This window comes from Pararge aegeria, chromosome Z, assembly GCF_905163445.1.
Source record: "Pararge aegeria chromosome Z, ilParAegt1.1, whole genome shotgun sequence".
Classification (NCBI taxonomy): domain Eukaryota; kingdom Metazoa; phylum Arthropoda; class Insecta; order Lepidoptera; family Nymphalidae; genus Pararge; species Pararge aegeria.
In genome coordinates, this window is record NC_053208.1 from 14837881 (window position 1) to 14858551 (window position 20671).

Below are 20671 nucleotides of genomic sequence, written 5' to 3' on the forward strand. Positions count from 1 at the left end.
TGAAAATATCGTGATTAATGTAAAAATTCATGTAAGATTACATAATAAATGCATAGACACAGCCTCAGGCAGAACGTGGATCGAGGCAAACTGAGGCTGATCAATCCGAGGCAGATGCATTGTGTGGCTGCAAACCTAGACGGCACAAAACGTACGTGACGTATATCCTCACAATATTAAAAATGCGAAAGTGTTTGTTGGTATGCTCTCCGATCACGCACCAACAGAGCAACAAGTTGGCGCGTATTTTTGCATACAACTAGTTATTAGGTTGGGGAGTTAAATACTGGAAAAGTTCACGATTTCTATGAGTTCAGTGCATTCATGGAAAACGTCATACAAACTGCAGTACTGTGTCCATCAACATAAGGCGTCGGTGCTAAGCCTATGGTCCTGTTATTACACCATGCCCGGAACGCGGTAGTACTTGTTCGGGCGAGCTTTTAAACAATTTCCTACTATTTAATCGTCCTTCTTTCAGGCAGCAACGTTCGCATTTATGACATTATTGGACACGTGTACACTAGCCTAACGAGACGTAGTAATAACGTATACGCAGACAAGTGTTAATTAGCATAATTTAACAGAGACAAGGTAACACTGATAAAATGTTATGTATTTTAGTCAATCTCTGTTTGTGTATTGCTCGTCGCGAACTGAGGCCATCCATCCATCTGCCTCAAAGACACAGCTCTCGTACTAAATTGCCTCTGAGCGTGTAAAAATGTAAAGCCCGAACGGAAATAACGAAATTTTCAGTATCGCACGAAGTGCCTGGGGTTGAAATCTATAGCAGCGTCTCTGAAACACGCAGCTTTCGATACCGGTCAATTTATGTGCAAGACCAAATGTAATAACCTGTTATTAGTTCGATATCGGTTTATTGATACGGGCATTAAAGAAGCTTAAGTGTATACAAAAAGTTAAATATATATTAAATTTATTTAAATATAAGATTAAATTTGGGAATATACTTTTGTCTGAAAAATATTTTTGAATGAATAAATTAATACAACCAATGCAAATTTATTTTAATCAATCAATTTCAATTTCTGATTTAAGTATTATTTTTTTAAAGGTATTCTGGGCTGTACATATTACATAATTCTATAATTTGACAGCCCTAAGAGTAGGAATTTCTATTCCACACTTTCGATAATCAGCGTATAATGACATGCTGGTTTAGTTAACTTTAGATATCTGTGTTCAAACAAATTATACAAATCTAAAATAACTTTTAACAACAAACGTCATCTGATCAGCATTTTTTTCTTCTCATCTAAAAATGACTTTGCGTATACTCAAAACTATTTTAAACTACTCCGTAACGTCAATGTATTGACGTAATGATTGTAACCTAAAATTTATATACTGAATACAGAACCAACATTATAACATATCATGCTACTATAATCATTCGCGGCACAAAGAGTTTTTAAATGCATAAACATACACTATAATAAATACATTGCTCCCCAAGGCAGAAAGTGACCGCTTACAAACGACGGTGTAAATTGAGCACCACAGTAGACACGAGTTTAAATCACACTTTCTACCGAGGGAAACATATACTACACCAATGAGGAAAACAAGGCAAATATTTGAATAACAATTTTGATTTACACAGATTCGATTCCCGGTTCCGGTTTTGAAAATTTAGGGTGCTAAGAACTTCTAAAAAAAAAAATTAGCGATGTCCACCTCATCACAGCCTCGAGTGCACCTTAAATCGGTGGTAACGGGTACTAACATTGATATAATATGATAATAAATATTAAAGCTCCAATCTTAATTGGAGTAGCATGGTGAGCCAATGCTATAAAACTTAATTTTCTAAGAGAGTGGAGATCTGTGTATATAGTTTGCAAGTAGGGTGGTAGTTTCCTACTAGGTGTAGTATAAAATTATATAATTGCAATATAATGAACTTAACGAATACGAATATAAACTTACTTTCCTTATATAATAGTACTTAGATAACTATAACGTAGTTTTAACACTTGCTGCAGGTTTTAGATTAAGAATAATAAGTAAATAATGAACCATTAAGTTTTGGGCCTAAGCCTATAAAAACTCCATACGATACATGATGGCGCTTAATACAGCCTGCTCGTAAATAAACAGATTACTTTTAACTTATTTTCATTGATCATAGACAGCAAGAAGATAAAGAATAGATGAAAGATATTGCAGTATGTATCCACATTCCACTAATAATATAAATGCAGAAGTGTGTTTTTTTTTCCTAAAGTAGGTGTTAATTGACGGGCCAATAGCCGCCCTGATGTCGAAAGGAAAACCATCGCCTATAAAGAGAGACACACTCTGCAGGTCATGCCAGGAGCACATCCGGGAACGTGTCGCTCTGTTCCCATCTACCTTACGCATAGGTGGTCAGCCTCATATGCCTGTCATTCGCCGGCAACCACACCCTTCATACCGGATCACAGCATTGCAACAATGTTGCTTTGGGCTGAAATACGGCTGGTGTTAATACTTCCCCGTGTTATTACTTCCGGACGAGCTGTATCCAAAAAAGCCCTGCTACTACTAAAAATATATAGTACGTTTGTTTGGTATTTATGTTCAGCGCAATCCATTCATCGATCTTGCACGCATAATAGATGGATATAGGTCACTTTGATCTCGGGAAAGCACCCCAGTAACGTTCTCGCGGCGTTTTATAAATCTCAAATTCTGAAACTATTTTGGCTATGATATCAAGAAAGCCAACGCCTGCCGATAGTCGCTTTTCATATCTTCTATATTTTTTTTTGATCCCTATACGAAACTGAATCAATTTATGAAATAATAAACAAATTTCACTCGATAATGAATCTGGTTAAAAAGAAATAAACACTCTTAGATTCTAACTTATTTTAGTGAACCACATTTGAACAAAGTATTTTTTAACATTGTACAAGACCGTACAAGACAGTCCTGTACAATGTTAAACATGACTTTTTAAGTAATTAATTATCCTTAACAACTAAGATTCACATCATATTTTTTTTACATAATAAGGCAATAGAATAACTTTCCTTTTCACTCGGAGTTGGAGTGCTTATACTACTATACTATATCTCTGAGGCCACTGTGGGAGTACTTATATTACTATACTACATCTCTGAGGTCACTGTGCGAAGACTATGGATTTTAATACTTATTATTTTTTTATTAATTAAATAACTCGGAACGAATATGGTAAAAACTATAATATATAAAAATTAATTAAATAAATCGGAACGAATATGGTAAAAACTATAATATATAAAAATTAATTAAATAAATCGGAACGAATATGGTAGAAACTAAAATATATAAAAACAAGTACTACAACAACTATGCAAAAAAACATATTCAAATATTATTTTTGCAATAGATTTGTTTTATATTTGGCATTTGTGTAGATTCAAACAATCATGGTGTTCATGGTCTTTTAATTGTATACGTATGGATGTTTTGTTTATGTGTCATTCTTTAATATTATAAGATAGTTTTGTAATATTTTTCTTGTAATTGTATCTGTTCGCTTATGACCCTCCAGGCACATATCATATTTTCTGCAGTTTGTTTGCCAGGGCAGAGTTTTTTTGTGATATAGCCGTGATTCAATGATGTGAATGGTTTATATTATTATGAAGTATACATATTAAAAATAATTCAGGCAGATCCGAAAAGATTTTCATAAAAAAAGCAATAAAATACTAATGTAATTTCCTTACCTACATCTATATATTTCATTGCCTTACCTACATCTTTTATATTTCAGCACGATATTTTTTGTTGTAGATTTCCGAAGAATCATGTTTAAAATTGACAATGTTTGACAGTTTCAAACATGAATTCTCCGTTCTTATCCTAGCATCTAACTAATATTTACAGCTACGATTCATATATAATTCTGGAAGTCATTTGTTCACATTTCAATTTTTTTACCGATATAAAATCTTTAAATAAACTAACTAGCGTCTCTAAGTATCTATACTAACGGTTTTTTGTTTTTTTTTTTTACTTTTTTTCCTAACGTAATTTCTTAATTACACCTTACATTTACACAAATGAGGGCCAACGCAGATTATTTTTATAGTTAACAATATTTTAACCCTAATTATAAATTTATTACAATTAGTAAGGCATGTTACCGGTTCTATAAACCAAAATGTATATTTGAAGAAAAGAAAAAAATGTTTTTAATAAAAATTATTCGGTGATACTTGGTAAATTAAATGGAAACTTTAGTCGCTAAATGATTAATAAATATAACATCTGCAGTACCAGAGAAGCCACCGATGAGTTGCTGGCTTGGCTAACGATAAATCAACGCGATATGTAAATTATACTAATGATAACTTGGTCACTACACAGGAGGCCGCACTATGCGATAAGAGCGTTATTACCCAATGGACACGTCGATTTCAACACACAAGGAAAGAACAGACTCAACTTTCGTTAATAAAATACGTACGTTCTCAAATAAAAACACCGATAATAATAAATAATAATCTTGGATTATGAGCCTCGATTTGACGTTTTAAAAGTGCTTGCAGAATAAGCCTACTTGAAATGAATTTATTTGAATTTTGTTTTATACAAAAGGAATGGAAATGTATGTTTTTATCCTATAGCATTATATATTGATACTGACTGAGAATAACAGACAGTCAAGTCGAGCAATAGATACAAAATAAAATCGAAGTAAGGTATTGTTTAAGCCAAACCGTATTTCTATATACTAAAAAAAACTAAGGACAATATTAATTAATATAATTGCAGTATTGATAATAATTATTCTACCATAAAAATTATATTTACAGATACATATTATATAATATTATGGAAGTCCTCTGTTAACCGGTGTTGCCGGCATAAAATCTTAAAGTAAATAATCTGCGGTGGCGCCCCTTATTTTTTATCTTTTTCGATTTTTCATAACATAACATCTTAAATATATCACTAAATTTATATTAACTTAATATTCTACCTTAACTAACTAAGCCAATAAGTTAAGGCAACATTGCGGGCAGCATTTCCATTATTTGTTTTATACTATTCTATAGAACGTTAACGCGATCAATATTTTTAATCATACCTATAAGATCAGTATTTTTAATAATATCATACCATACATAGAATTAACTAAAGGCATTATTAAAAGTGTGCAATTTACTTATGTGGTTCACTACCAATTAGTAAAGAAGTCATTTGGACAAGGAGTATTCTGCTTCTGTTAAGGGAATAGTACATTATGCATCAAGTACGGCTACATTGCATTTTATAGTCGAGCCGTTCGCGGTATTAGGCAATTAATTTAATTTTGGAAACAGGTAATTTACTCTCTATTCGTGCCTTGATTATTATTTCCGGCGGTTGTGTTTTGTGTTTTTAATTGAACTTTTACTTTTATTGCTCTGCTTCCGAAGTTTAACTGGACATTTTAAAATTAATAATAATCAACCACAATACGAAAATATTAACAAAATATCAATCTGGGAAATGTCGCGGCCGTTTTATTTTCGCGCGCCAGGGTAAACCGATATACAGCCACCATTTGAAGCAAATTGGGATCGAGACATGTGTATGTTTGTTAAGCGGCATCCACAATACTTTCAGCGAAATAGTGATGTAAACATAAATAGATTGAGTCCGTATCCCAATAATCTTGTAATGGCAAAACGATGTACAAGTATATTTATGCAAAGTGCGTTTGGTATGTCTGTAAAAATTGACAACAATTTAATTTGAAAATCTGACTCAAAATATGTTTAAGAGTAAACTCAATAAATGGCTCTCAGAAAATTTGTAATACGATTTAAATGAATATTTAATGTGATATGTGTATGCCTCTTTCAAATTTCGACTGATTATATAATTGTTTTAATATGTCTTTATCTTTGACAAATTTCTTGTGACATATTTTGTATTTTTGAATTTGCACACTTTTAATTTAGTTGAATGTTATGGTCTATTTAAGAATTTAAATATGCCTAGTTAAAATAAAATTTCAAAGATTCTGGCAAATAAATGATCATTTATGGGTTATTAATCGATAATCCATTAAAAATACAAATATATAATTAAAAAAAAAGTACTAATTCTCTATAATAGAACTCACCTAAATAATATGTTTCAGTAACCGATTTAAACTCAAAGCCGAAAACAGAAGTATTTATAAACTGATTTTATTAAATAACCTAATACATTACTAGTATTTACAGCTACTCGTTTTCGCATTCTTAGAATTATTCTTAGCTTAAATTTCAAATAATCCACTACCATTTTTTTTCCTTTATTTTTTTTTTATTTTTTTATTTTTTTTTATTTTTCTTTCTTCAGTAATCTTATAAACTAGATCTCACGGAGAGAGAGTACAGAGAAAAGAGAGTAGTAATATTTATACGATCTGTAATACTCGCATTACTCGTATTTTTTTTTGTTTTAATTGGATCTATCTGACTGGGCCGTATGTCTAGTAGAGTCTAAAATTTGAATTTCAAACCTCTGGAAGTTCATTGTATGGGGCGCAACAAGAGCATGTTCATTCTTAGACCCACCTGTTGAGAACATTGAACATTATGCTGAGGTCACTGAACATTGTATAAATGTCTATAAAAGTCTCTCCATGGCATGTAATGACATTATCAGTAAATCCTAGAATAGTGATAACCTTGGCGTTGATGATGGTGCCAAGACTAACCCAATCCAGAAAATAAAACAGATTGTTATCGCAGCAATAAACAGCATCTTTGCAGTGGCATTAAAACAGTTTAATATTCCGCAAGGCTTGCGCATTATCCAAAAATGTAAACAATGTAGTCAGTTTTTTTACTACGAACATACAAAGGAACGATCATGTATTATGACTATCATGGTATATTCGGGAATAGATTAGTGACCTACAGGAAAATCTTTATAAATTATACACTAAGCAACTGTGATTTTGAAAAAAAAAAAAAATCTAAATTTCGGCTGGTCACAGGTTACGTCTATGACATATGAAAAACCTTCGAAGCCTTGCAAGCTGCTTTTTGAATCTGAATTGAAATTTCTTACAACGCGCTGCATTTTTGGAAATTATTTTTGTTTTTTGGACTAATAGACGGTCTTCCTCCCTAGACCCTCCCCGTCCCATAATAAATGCATGTTATTTTATAAATGAATAACTATTCTAACTCGTAACTAATATTTACAACGGCTGTTTGTATGGAGCTGTAAGTCATCTTTTGGTGATATTGGCATCAACCTAATTTTTTTTTGGTTTTTTTTTTTCCTAAAATATATTAATCTTCTTATTTAACTAGGGCTAAGCTAAATAATTCATTTTGAATATAGCTGCTATATATATAATATACAAAGAAAGGCAATCGGGTCAGTTATATTTTTTACTATATTTACACTTATCACCTATGAAATAAAATATTTATGAGTATTGTATCAAATCAAGATTGTTAAGTCATAATATGAATGGTAATACAAAAACAGTGTTCATGAAATCATTATAATAAAAAACAAAATAGAACCTAATTATAAAGTACTAAAGTAGGATATCTAAGTTTTATTAAACAAGGTATGTGACAAATAAAGGGAAGCGATGAGCCCAATGACCGATAACTATAAGGTAGCCTAAATTGTTATGGAAGGGTTTGTCCGTAGTTACCACGCTTGGCAGACGGGTTGGTGTTCACAGTAGATGGTAGTAGAGCACAGAGAACGCTGCTTGCTGCTCTCTGTTATATTCCCTTAGTCGCCTCGTACGACACCCGCGGGAAGAGAAGGGGTGGTGACAACTGTATTCTTATCTGCCGTCACCACGCGGCATGATATTTCAAACCTCATGTGCCTGTAACTCCTCTGGCAAGCACGCTCTACAGACCGGAACACAGCAATGCTATTTGGCAGCAGAATTAATTAAACATGGAGGTAGTAGTGCCCAAGACGAGCCTTGACACATGAAGCTCTACTACTACTACCACTTCTAAAATAACATGGTGACGAAATGTTAGTAGCAGGGTGATATATTCAAAGTTTACATCGCTCACACCCATATATCTTATTATATGTTAGTGTCTTATTTAGTTTGGTTACTTTGTTGTATTGTTAATACCTTAAGTGGGCTCCTCCAACCCTATCCTATTCTAAACTAAAATAACTAGAAATTATTAAGAAATTACCACAAAAATACTTAAAAATTAATAAAAATATTTTTTTTATTTAAGTATCTAATCGTTTCCTATTATTTCACATAAAGTAAAAAGAAGATTACAATATAGAAAATTCAAACGTACCGGAAATAATTATGGAATACATCTTGAAGTAGACAAATTCAACCATTATCATCTTGATTTAATACAAACTTAAAACAAAAACTACTGAATTAACTATTGAATTATTTGGATTCTCAATAATTATCCTAACACGTAACTAATATTTACAGCTATGGTTTAGTTTGTAATCGTCCGATCCTGAATTTCAAGTAGATTTAACTACTGTTTTATATTTTTTGGTTTTTGTGTTTTTTACAAAAAATACGTCTTCTATCTTAGATTTAAATAATAAGTTACTAAGAGATTTATTCGCGCAGCTGAACTACTTCAATTAAGGCAACCGTAGGGTTTTTTTCTGTTTTATTTATATGTATATTTATTACTAAATATATGTATATATAAAGTATATATATATATATATATGTGTATATATATATATATATATATATATATATATATATATATATATATATTAATCTTGCATCAAAGAAATAATTATAATAGTAAGAATTTAATTCGTAATAAATTATGCAATTTGCATCCACTTAATTTATTAAACTCTAATGCGTTGAAATTATTTTATTACCAAACTTGTTAGAAGAAAGTATTGAAATTATTCTTAATTAAAATGTCTTTGGTGCCGAGGACAAATATGTTAACTCCACAGCAGTAATTTTTTGAGCCTGGAGAAAATAAATTGAAGAAGTTAATCAAGAAAACAATCATAGAAGTCATATTTTTTTGAGATACTTAAATTGAATAAATAAGACCTATGTTTAAATACAAAAAATTGGACTTAGAATGCTTTGACATATTTGTTTCGTTTGTATCACAATTTTCGTGACTATACTTCTTGTGGTTTTTGGGATGAGATCCAAAAAACTTGTGATAAATTGGATTGATATACTGAATGATGTCTTAGTTTACTTTTATCTACAGGGAAGGGCTTTATGGAAAGAGATACTGTGTTAAAACGATCTGTTTTTCCCTTTTTTTAAAACAGAGAAAGCTGTAACTCATTCAAAGAGTATTAAGATATCACCACAATAGTTTCATACATAGGCCAAAGGATGACAAAGAATTTAAAATTCGAAAGTCAACATGTTTTTGTCAGTATCAAAAAGAAAACGCAATAAAATGGAGTTAACATATTTCTATCGCCGGATTCATATCGTATCGATCACGTCATGACTTTAAATAACTAAACCTTAATAAATTCTCTTTGAATACTAGTATGTTGCTAAATTCAAGAACTTAAAAATAAGTATTTATAAATGGGAAAATAAAATCATAAATTAGAAATTAATACTGAAAATAAAATGACGTAGTCATTATGCGAAAAAATTTAAATAAAAAATTTAATAAATTAAAATGTTCACTTATTACTAAAACATATTTGTAAAATATTACAAGATGTACTTACTGCCGTGTTTCAAATAATATAAGTTCGTACTTTACATAAGTAGTCTAATAAGTTACATAAGTTTTTACTATTAGCACTCATACTTAAAATTTACAGCTACGAATCTATTTTTTTTTTTATTCCACTACATCTTAGCCTTTGACTGCAATCTCACCTGGTGGTAAGTGGTGATGCAGACTAAGATGGTAGCGGGCTAACCTGTTAGGAAGTATATCGTACGAGAACACTAAATCGGGTGGTAACTAGCCACAGCCAAAGCCCAGACCAGAGAAAATTCAGAAATTATAAATTCCCAAATTCACCCTGCCGGGAATCGAACCCGGGACCTCCTGCTTAAATTCACAGACAGCGCTCACTGTTGCGTTAGGGAGGTCGTTAAAAACGTTTTGTAGAGAAATAAATAACTAGCGATATCTAAAAACAAATCAAACATTTTTTTTTACTTTTTATACTTTTTTGGCTACTCTTCTTACACCTATTTTAATTTATAATGCAAAACTTTATTAGTAATAGTTTGTTATGATTTTTAATATCTATCGGTACCTTTCGATCTTATCATAATTAAGGCAACTTTTATGAGTGTTTGTCATATAAATAAAAAAACGGAACAGCTTACATTAGAAAGAAAACATCTGAGGCTATCGCCTCAATATAAATAAAGAAGTTGAAGTATTTGAAATCATAATTTTGCTTCTTTTGGAACTATCGCTTAAACCCAAATGAGTTTAATTGCGATCCTTGGTAAAATAAAAAATTGGGTCATTGAATAATATATCTAATGAACAGTGTAGTGAAGAATACAAATCGAGAAATTTTAAAATCAACAAAAACGTATTTAAATAAGTTATACTGTTTTATATTGGACTACACTAATCTAAATGTCTGTTGTGCCTAGAACCGAAAGTAAAACTAAGTGGACAAATACAAAATGAATAGTTTCTATATTAATTTAAATACCGTAGCAATAAAAAAATGCGGAAGTGTTTAATTATCCTAACACATAACTAATATTTACATTTGTTAAGTATTGACTAGTAATTACTTTAATATCTTATAAAATAATACGATATCTGATTTCATATTAACCATTTTTTTATTTTTTTATTGCTTAAATACACTTAATTAATATTCACAACTACTCGATTCCGCCGTGCACGTTTTATTTGACATTACACATTGGAATGAAGGCAAATAGAAATATTCCTATACTAAAAATACGATTTTAAACTACTTACTCAAAAAATTAGAAACATTTCTTATTCAACAAATATAGAAAAAAAAAAACAAGCGTTTAGTCTAAATGTTATTAAGCTAATTTTGAAGTTTTATTTCATTCTTTATAAGCACAGGACGCGCTATAATAGTGGAGTATCGTATCGGGTTACTGAGAAATTTAACCGTATTTAGCCATATAACGCTGAATTTTAGGTAATTTTCAACTGTCTCGTTGGTCCAGTACTGGAAAACAAATCATAGCTGTATTTGATTCCAGGTTCAAGCTAAAAAACTGTTGTTAGGTCTTACGCTTATTTATGTAGAAATTTTCAGGAGCAGTCCGGAATTAGGAAACATGTGTTGTTCAATCCCGTTCTTTGGAGAGCACGTTTGTCGGGGTACCGGAAATTACATGACAAACGTGAAAAATTAAAGCCTGGCAACAAGCACTGGAGCAGAGTGGAGGGTGTTAGCTCTGCATTCCTATTTCTAAAAAGTCCTGTGCCAACAGTGGGAAGTTAATAGGCTGAGGAGAATGATGGTGGAAAATCTCCAGGCTATGTAAAGAATTGAAGGAAGGAGGTATTTATTACTATTGTTATTAATTAGACCTTATTTAAACTTTACCTCGCCACGCTATATTTACATAGTGACGGATTTATTTTAAATCTAATTATCATAAAGAGTGGATCGATTGTTGCCTTTTTTCTTATGTAACTAGACCTTAACTAGACAAATAATACGGAACATAACATAACCTTGTCTTAATATGAAAACAAATTTTTCGTGACCTCTAAAAAACAGAAAAAATAAACCGTAATAAAAATAAATTTTTGAATTCAAACTCTAATTTAAAAAAATAAAGGAAAATGGAAAAATTAGCCGAATTCAATAATGTGTACTAATCATTATAAATATAAAAAAAAAACATCATTCATGGATTGACTCAGTTTCGTTTCAACTCCTTAAAACATAATAAATTCCTCGAAATTTGGATAACATTGCATACGTACGAGGAAAAGAACTGTTTGGCCGCGCGCTTTTAACTATCTTGTTATAAAATTATTTAAAAAAAAAACTTTAACGTAAAATTATCTGGTCGCAGAATAAGTAGCCGGCCTCCCTTACCGACTTCCGTTTTATGTAATGTAACCAATTCGCTTCCTCCTTTCTAATACGACACCGAGGAGATCTAAAATACCATTCAGATTTGAGTTTTCTCCGATTCCTGTATTTTTGTTAATTTTTTTTGTTTATTTTTTTCCTGTAATTTGTTAATTGGTTACTTCGAATTTTCAAGGAGAGCGTGTTCCACCTTAGGCCGCATTATAACTTAGCATCAAGTGGGATTGCAATGGATGATATTTACCTAATAAAAATAAAAAATAAAAAAGTTTTTCGGTTCATAAAACTATCGCATTAGATTTTCGGGGCCAACCAGACTGATAATCATTTCAAAGAAAACAGTTCAGATATTACGGGCATATGACGTAAAACAGCAAAACGGCGCGAAGCGTTCATAACCTCTTCTATAAGGATTTTCTTCTCTTCATCCGCTCTTTACAAAATGTGTGTCCGTAGAAATTTTATTTTAGTACCCTTTGAAGTAATTAATTGCGAAGAATAAATGGTGACATGATTTTTTTTTTATTTCTTGTAAGGCAAACATCCGAATAATAAACTAACAATTGCTTCTAAAGTAAAAATTTAATTTTTGTGGTTGATAAGTCTGTCGTCTCTTAATACAAACAAGAGTTTAAGTTAATTTCACCACCATCTTTGTTATTGCAGGGGGTATAGTTACCTATTTATTATGAGGAAACGTAGTATGCTCCATCATGTATCATATCTTGCAGATAAATAAAAACCAATAAATAGGAGTAGTTCTAAGTTTATAAGTTACAAATTATCTCACTTTTCCAACGATTCTGTCCTAAAAATATAACTTATATATGTATGGAATAAAGTCAGTAATTCTCAAGATAATGAGATTAACTTAAAGGTAATCAATAATATTGAATAACTTTAATTTAATTCATATAAAACGTTGTCATTAACAATTAACAAAATACAATGCATTGACATATACAGGATGAGCGTTTGAATAATGGCATCTTTAGACAAAAGTAAGCATGTTCGTGTTCTGCGAATAAGGTTTGTGTACAAGGTTATAGTTTTGAACAAAATGTTTAATTTTCTTCATTTCTGAATACAGTAAGATATTTTTATAATCTCTGATATTTTATAACAAATCTATCTAGCTTTATCGGTTAAAGTAGCTGCCATGATAAGTATCTCAAAACCTCAGCCGGTATAAGTACAATAGGAAAGTTTGGTTTCACTTCTAAAAACTCGATAAAATTTAAAAAAAAATTTTAAATTGAGCTTGATAACGATTTTCATGTTTTGGTACAGCATTGTTCAATATGCTTATGAAGCAAGTCGTAGTCTACCTAGTTACAACTAAGCTTCCGTAATGGGATAGTATTTAATCAACTACTCAAATACTTACAAACCACATATTGCGCCTTTTGTTCTATGTCAGGGGATATATGCCAGTTCATTTTACTATTATAATTTATTTAAAGTATCAAATATCAGAACTAAAGAACGGGGTACATCATTTTGAATAAGGTGAAAAAAAAAAACTTAAATCTTTACACTTACCTGTGAGGACACACATTCTTGTTAAAATACAAAGGCATAGTGGCGACTTTATACATATTTACAACATCAAAACGAAATAATAAAAAATAAATATAAACCTACGCGACAACAAACATCAAAACTATCCCATTTCGCCAGCGATATGAGAGTAATTTAAAAGTTAACTTATTCTAATGTAACAACGAAACTTTACAGATAACGCAAAAATATATAACGCAACTAAATGGTTACCCTAGACTATAACACAATAAAATATAATTTAACTAATCAGATACGACTCACTGAACCCACGCCGCCGGTACCCAAAGAGGTTCAGACTGGACTCTCCACGCCATCTTCAGCAGCTGTGTAAGAGCGGCTGCCAAATCTTCGTTAACTATCTCTTCGTCAAACATGTAGCCGTATAGAAAATTTATGCGATTTGAAGATCTTATAATATCCGTAAACTCTTCCTCCTGTAACAAACAACTATCTTTAATTGAATAGTTCCACAACGCGGCTCATTATAAATGTGAAAATTAAACAGTATAAGTGATAAGTATAACCTACTTGGTAAAAAGAAAACAGAATGTAAGGATTCAAACACAATACTAACCGTAAACGCTCGTGAACATTCCTTATCAAAAGTCGAGCGAGCGTTAGCAGCAGTCCTAGTCTTGATGAGCTTTTCTAAAGTTGGTGGTTTTATAAATACGATGTAGGGGCGTAGCCGAGGAGTACGCAGCATCTTAAGCGCCTGCCAGTGTGGGCTCAGTACACAAACACGCCCTAAAATGTATTGTTTATTGTTAATATATATATACACGGCTATTTTATTGGGTTATGTTCAACAATAACATAGGTTCCGGATCGATACCAATTACCTCGAACCGTTCCAATACTTGACACTAAATTATAGAAAGCATGATGACATTAAATAAAGTAATTTGTTAGTAGACACTAACAAAGCAACATGCAAACCACATAACAAAATGGCGGACCAGACCGGTTTTCTGTTTTTCCTTTCGAAAAAAAAATCAAATGCGCATGTGCGATGCGCATATGCACACTGCAAAAATACAAATTGCGATATCAATATTGAAAAATATAAAATTATGGCCCAGCGCCATTTTGTATTCTGTTTTGCATGTTCTGGCTCTTTCGAACAAAGGAATCTAAAGCACATCTGCATAAACACTCTCAATGAGCATGTGCAGTGTACATACACCTACTTGCAATCATTATTAACAAATATTAAGAAATTGCAACCCGTTTCAGTTTTTCATGTTCTGGCACTTTCGAACAAAGAAATCTAATGCGCGTGTTTAGTGTATAAGTATGTGTAACCAATATTAAAGGTTTAATAAAAAATTATGACATTCAATTATAAGGCCAATTTAAAGATTTATTCATTGTTTTATAATAATTTTCGCTATGCCGATCGCCATGGCAATTGTATATTTGTGCGAAAACATAAAAAGGACGGTCTGGGCCGCCATTTTGTATTAATATTTGCATGTTCAGGCAATTTCGAACAAAGGAATCTAATGCGCATGTGCATAAAAACGCTTTGAAATGCGCATGTGTAGTGTATACTTATTTGCAATCAATATGAACGAATATAACAAAATGGCGACCCTGGCCGCCATTTTGTATTCTGTTTTGCGTGTTCTGGCACTTTCGATAACTAATATAATGCCAATTAAAATGATAGGTATTGTTTTAGGACTATTGTCGCTATGCTGATCGCCATGGCATTTGTATATTAATGCGAAAATATAAAAATGGTCACCCGGCCGCCATTTTGTATTCTGGTGTGCATGTTCTGGCACTTTCGAACAAAGGAACCGTGCAGAAACAAGCTTTAAAATGAGCAAGAGCAGTTTTTGCGATTAATATTAACGCGCGCGTCAGTAACGGATCAATAAAAATATAGAGACATACAAAAAGCTAGGTAAGGTTTTAGAATTATTGTCGCTATGCTGGTCGCCACAGCATTTGTACATATGCGAAAATATAAAAAATTGAAACAAGAATACCTTTACACGGATATAAATAAATTTTACTTTAGAAGATAAATATTAAAGAAAAACCGACAGCAAACAAATGACAGATAATTCAGCAATTTTAATAAAAATAACTTAATGCAAACAATATAGCAATTTTAAATTATACTTTTTACTAATAACCTCAAACAAAAATACAAAATACCGATTAAATAAATTAACTCACCTGAATTAACTATAGTCTCTACACACTCTGCCGAAGTTCCATAGAGGTTGCCCTTATACTCTCCGTGCTCTATGAACTTCCCATCAGAGATATCCTGCTCCATTTTCTCACGCGTAACAAACACATATTCCTTTCCATTTTGCTCACTGGTCTTTTGTGCGCGCGAAGTATCTGATTTGTGAAAATTTTCCAAAATTATTACACCAAAACGCATTAAGAGTTCAAACAAAGGAGACAAAGGTAAATAAGAATACACAACCGAACAAAAAGAGAACGGAACTAGAAGTGAGCCCTGGGAAATCGGAAAACTCGCAGTAGCTTTCTGGCGCATGCGTTGTAGTATAGATTTTGTCTGACCTGATACAAGGTAGAGCCACCCCAATACACAATAAGGCAGGGTGGATAGGTACCCCACCCTATCTTTTTGTGTATCTTCTATCGATTTTCCAGAACCAGTCACTCCCAATGTCAAGATCCCCATTTAATATGAATAAGTATAGAGATGGCATGATGCCAAACCTAATGACTTATGCGTTGCTTTCAAATCACTTTCAAAATTTAGTTTTGACGAAACACAAAGAACCATGAATAGTAAACATTTTAGATTTAGAGTTCCATTACCAAAACAGTAAAAGCTACCCTTATGGCCTTGTTGCAACACTGAAAAATAACCATTAATGCTATCGAATTTGAAAACAAATGTTGAGAGTGATTCTGGAAGTTGAACAATAGCTAGCTTATGCTTTTTAACGTTTGCTTCATGGTTTTTAACTTTTGTCCCATCACTTAGCAATTTTAACCAAATGATATAGGGGTACAAATGATATAGCTTGTTTTTAATCCACTACATGTTTGACCCTTGACTCGATAGAAACAGATGGAGAGTAATCTAAGATGTTAGTGGGCTAACTTTTAGTGGTATGATCCCGTACTAGTGCTACGGTTGGTATCTACTCTGTATCCTACCGGAATGCTAAATCGCTTGGCAGCATGACTTCGCGGGTAGGGTGGGACTTAGCCATATCTAAAGCCTCCCACCAGACGAGACCAGAGAAAATTCAGAAATTATAAAACCCCTGCTAAGAATCGAACTCATTTATAAGACAGCGTTCAAAATTTCACAAATAAAAAACCATTTAAACTAGTGCACTGGGAAGAAATATTTTGCTCTTTTGTTTCGGACCAAACTAAATTTTTATATACATATAAGATTTTTAAAAAACAGTGCTCGTTTGAGATGAGATATCTTATTTTTTCAGGTAATCGTGTCCTGACCCGTTATGTGGGCACAAAATGTCTTCTACAAACTTTATTTTTTTTAATAATCAAGCAATAACCATAAGAGGGAATTCCTTTTAGTGACTGGAAGAGCATCGGTTGCATGTAAAAATCTAAAATTTGAGAGAGTATTCGTTTGAATAAATAAGAGAGTATTTTTCGAAGTGAATAAATAAAAGTCCGTCCAATAAGGGGTGTGTGTGTTCGAAAGTCCTTCGCGTCTATTTAAAAATAAATACAACTGAAGTGTTTCTCTTTTGTTTCAAAATAACAGCATTTTATTATTTAGGATTTCATTAGCGTGGAAACTTTGATGTGCTTGACTATATTATTATCTGAACCCCGAACTACCACTCAAAACAACATGTCAATCACGTGCTCTGTAAAAAACAAAAAACGAACGTATCCCACGGGAACCGTAAATTTCCCGGCATGGTATATACATAGTAGCCTATATGGTATGCTAGACCATAATCTATCTCTATGCTAAGTTTCATTCGTGATTGAAACCCATCCTTACTTTCGCATTTGTAATATTTATATGTGTGTTTGATCGGTAAAATATTTGTAACGGATGAGCCGTTATAGACAGGACTTTCACAAACAGGCAGACTTATGTACTGGGTAATCGGTCTGATAACAATCACGTCTGATGGAACGTAATTTGGGTTTACTTGGTGCAAAAGATGTTAGGGGACGATTTGCGAGATGCCTTTTCACTTTTGCAAAGTCGGTTTAGTTTATAGGTACCTAGCATAAATAAAGTCGCTGGGTGTGGCAAAAATCCCGACCTCCGGGTTGATGCTATAAAATCAATAATGCAGCAGACGCAATCCACCCAACCACCCACTCTCTAGACTCCCTAGGTCACAAGCATGCGCAATTTACGCATCCCGGGCAAAGCTAAAGTAGTTTTAAATTAGCACTAGAATACCTAAATGCCTTTTTATATAGCCCAATATTATTATTATGAGTTCGTTTCAAAATATGGATTCTTTCATTCAACCAACCCATCCTTTGGCACTACAACAGCTTTTACAGTCTTTAGGCTTTGTCCATCAACCTAAGGCGCGGTTATTATGCCTCATATTTTATGTTATTACACTTCATGCCTCATGTGTAATTACACTGGAAACTACGCTCTTCAGATCAGAGCATAGCATTGCAACATTGCTGCTTGGCGTCAAAAATAAGCATTGTTGTATTACTTCCCAGAATGAGGTGTGCCATACAGAGCTGTACAACTATTTAAAAAAAATGTTATGCGGTACTTCACTAGCTTGGATCTTGTCCTCGGTATTATTATGGGAGGTTAAGGTGGACGTCAAGGTAGGGACCAACATGACACTTTGTCAACACCTTCAAAGTGGTCATATTACTCAATGTAATTCGTCTATATTGTTGTCAACTGTATCGAAGATAAGTCCCATATTCTAGATTCTAGTAACATTTTTTCCTCATTCCTTACTTTTACAAGTAGTTTCGATCAGTGTGCAACACTCCCTGTTCAGAACTGTCCAGGTGATAATGACTTGACCTGGTACTTTACTTTATTACTTCATATCGTTATCATTGCGGAAAGCAGATGGATATTCAGAACTAGGAACGTACATATTAGGTTTAGTCCTGTTCCCATTATACATCTGTGATATCCCAGATAACTCCGCCAATGAATGATTTAGTGATTCCATCATGACTGGGAAAAGCAGTCATTATCAGATCAGTCCAGGTTGTCATTGGCAAAGTCTACATTTGGATAAGAAAGTGACGAATCAATCTTAACGAAGTCAGTACTTTACGCTTTAAGAAGCACATTCGAAATGTTTAAAACATTATTTTGAAAATGAAATAAAATCGCTGATGTCCGGATGTCTGTATGTATAGATGTGCCACGATTACGGCCAAGAATCTTCAGAACTCGGGACCATTCAGAACAGCAATGGAATAATAATTATGAAGAAGATGGCTCAGAAAGTTAACGTTGTATAATTCTAATTTCAAATTTTTTTTTAATTTATTTAAAAGAAGTTAAAAGACGTCGATACAACGGTAAGCAGTATCAGAGAGATAGGTCATAGGACACAATCAAATAACACTTTGTTGGAGTGTGGTTTTTATTTAAGATGGTTAGTGTTTAAAATCGAGTTCACTCCTCATCTGATTTCAAATTTATGCACAAAACGTCTCCAGTCTGTTCTTCTCTGAGTTAAGTTTTCCCAACTTGAGGGAGCGATTTTGCAACTATTCACATGTGTTTTCAGAACATCTTTAAATCTGAGAAACAGAACAATTCAATTTGATCTTTCAGTAATTAAAATATTACTTGCTTCAACGGTGAACGAAAACATCGTGGGGAAACCTGCATGCCTTGTTCTTATAGGTATGTGGAGTCCACCAAGCCGCACTGGGCCAGCGTGGTGGACTACGGCCTTAACCCTATCTCATTGTGGGAGGAGGGTTGATATGATGATAATGATGATTATTAATAAGTGTTGTAACAATTATAAATTGAAGAGCCTAGCGTGGCATAATATAACATACTGTTCATAAAAATTGTAACAGTCCAGGCACGCAGGCCACAAAATCAATAAATGCAACAGACGCAAGCTTACCCTAAGACCTAACAACATGCCAGATTGGCTAGCCCTAGATACCCGAGACATGCGCAGTATACGAGACCCGGACGTACATGGTAGTATTTAAGTAGAAATTATATGGCTTTTATATATTGATTTAAGCCACGACGGAAGCTTCTGGAATGGAAAAGGTCACATATCTACACAATACAGGAATCATTTATGCAACACGGGTCTTTAGGAAAATTTTGTTATAAACTTCCTTTATGAAATTCGTCTTGAATGTGTTACGAAAGCTCAAGTGTCTTTTTGTCTGATAAGCTTACTTATAGAAAGCTATTGGAACTAACCATGAAGAAATTTCGAATTTGCATGTAGCTTGCTTTCGCGAGACGGGCTAAGTAGTAAATTCACTTCGTTATCTCACGGTAAATCAGAAAATCGCGAACTAAGTCTCGAGCTAGTCTATAGTACTGATATTTATTAATATGAAAGATTTTATTTTTATATGTTTGTATAGGTACAACTTTACAAACTAACTACTGATGAATTAACTCAAAAACTACTTAACCGATTCGAGAAATTCTTTCTCATTTAGAAAGCTACTTTTTCAGCGATAGTCTGTACTAGTAAAAATAGGATTACAGCCTGAAATAATGATATTTTTAAAACTAGCCAGAAAAAAACCTATCGACCTTCACTTCAAGAGCAGGCTCAAAAATATTTATCCGAGTTCTAAGCTGAAGGACTACCTTACAAGCACTTTTGGAACGTCTACCACAGGTTGGTGGTTCAGGTTTTTGGTGCGGCAACCCTGCGATTAACAGCTGTTCAAACGTTCTCTTTAAATTATTTTGTTTTAATTATTAATTTGTATTTATTGCCCAAATCAAATCGTTTCATTAAAACATAAATAAGTGTAATAAATCAATAGTTTAGTAGAATGTGCGGATCACATAAAATCGAGGAATGTGTGCGATGGATTCAATATCTTAAAACTAAATCATCCTAACAGTTTATTCACCCAAACCAAGTAA

At 32.7% G+C, this 20671-nt stretch overlaps 1 protein-coding gene across 4 annotated transcripts in view; it reads right to left on the minus strand.

Moving 5' to 3' along the window:
• Positions 1-11429: 11429 nt before the first annotated feature.
• LOC120636352 (MAGUK p55 subfamily member 7) overlaps positions 11430-20671 on the minus strand; it is a 37915-nt gene continuing 28673 nt past the window's right edge. For all 4 annotated transcript variants that reach the window (XM_039907800.1, XM_039907798.1, XM_039907797.1 and 1 more), the window contains 3 exons: positions 15781-15951; positions 14165-14337; positions 11430-14024 (listed from right to left, as the gene is read on the minus strand). In XM_039907800.1, the coding sequence (XP_039763734.1) occupies positions 13848-14024; positions 14165-14337; positions 15781-15951 (521 nt within the window). In that variant the 3' untranslated portion in view covers positions 11430-13847. The remainder of the gene's footprint in view (positions 14025-14164; positions 14338-15780; positions 15952-20671) is intronic.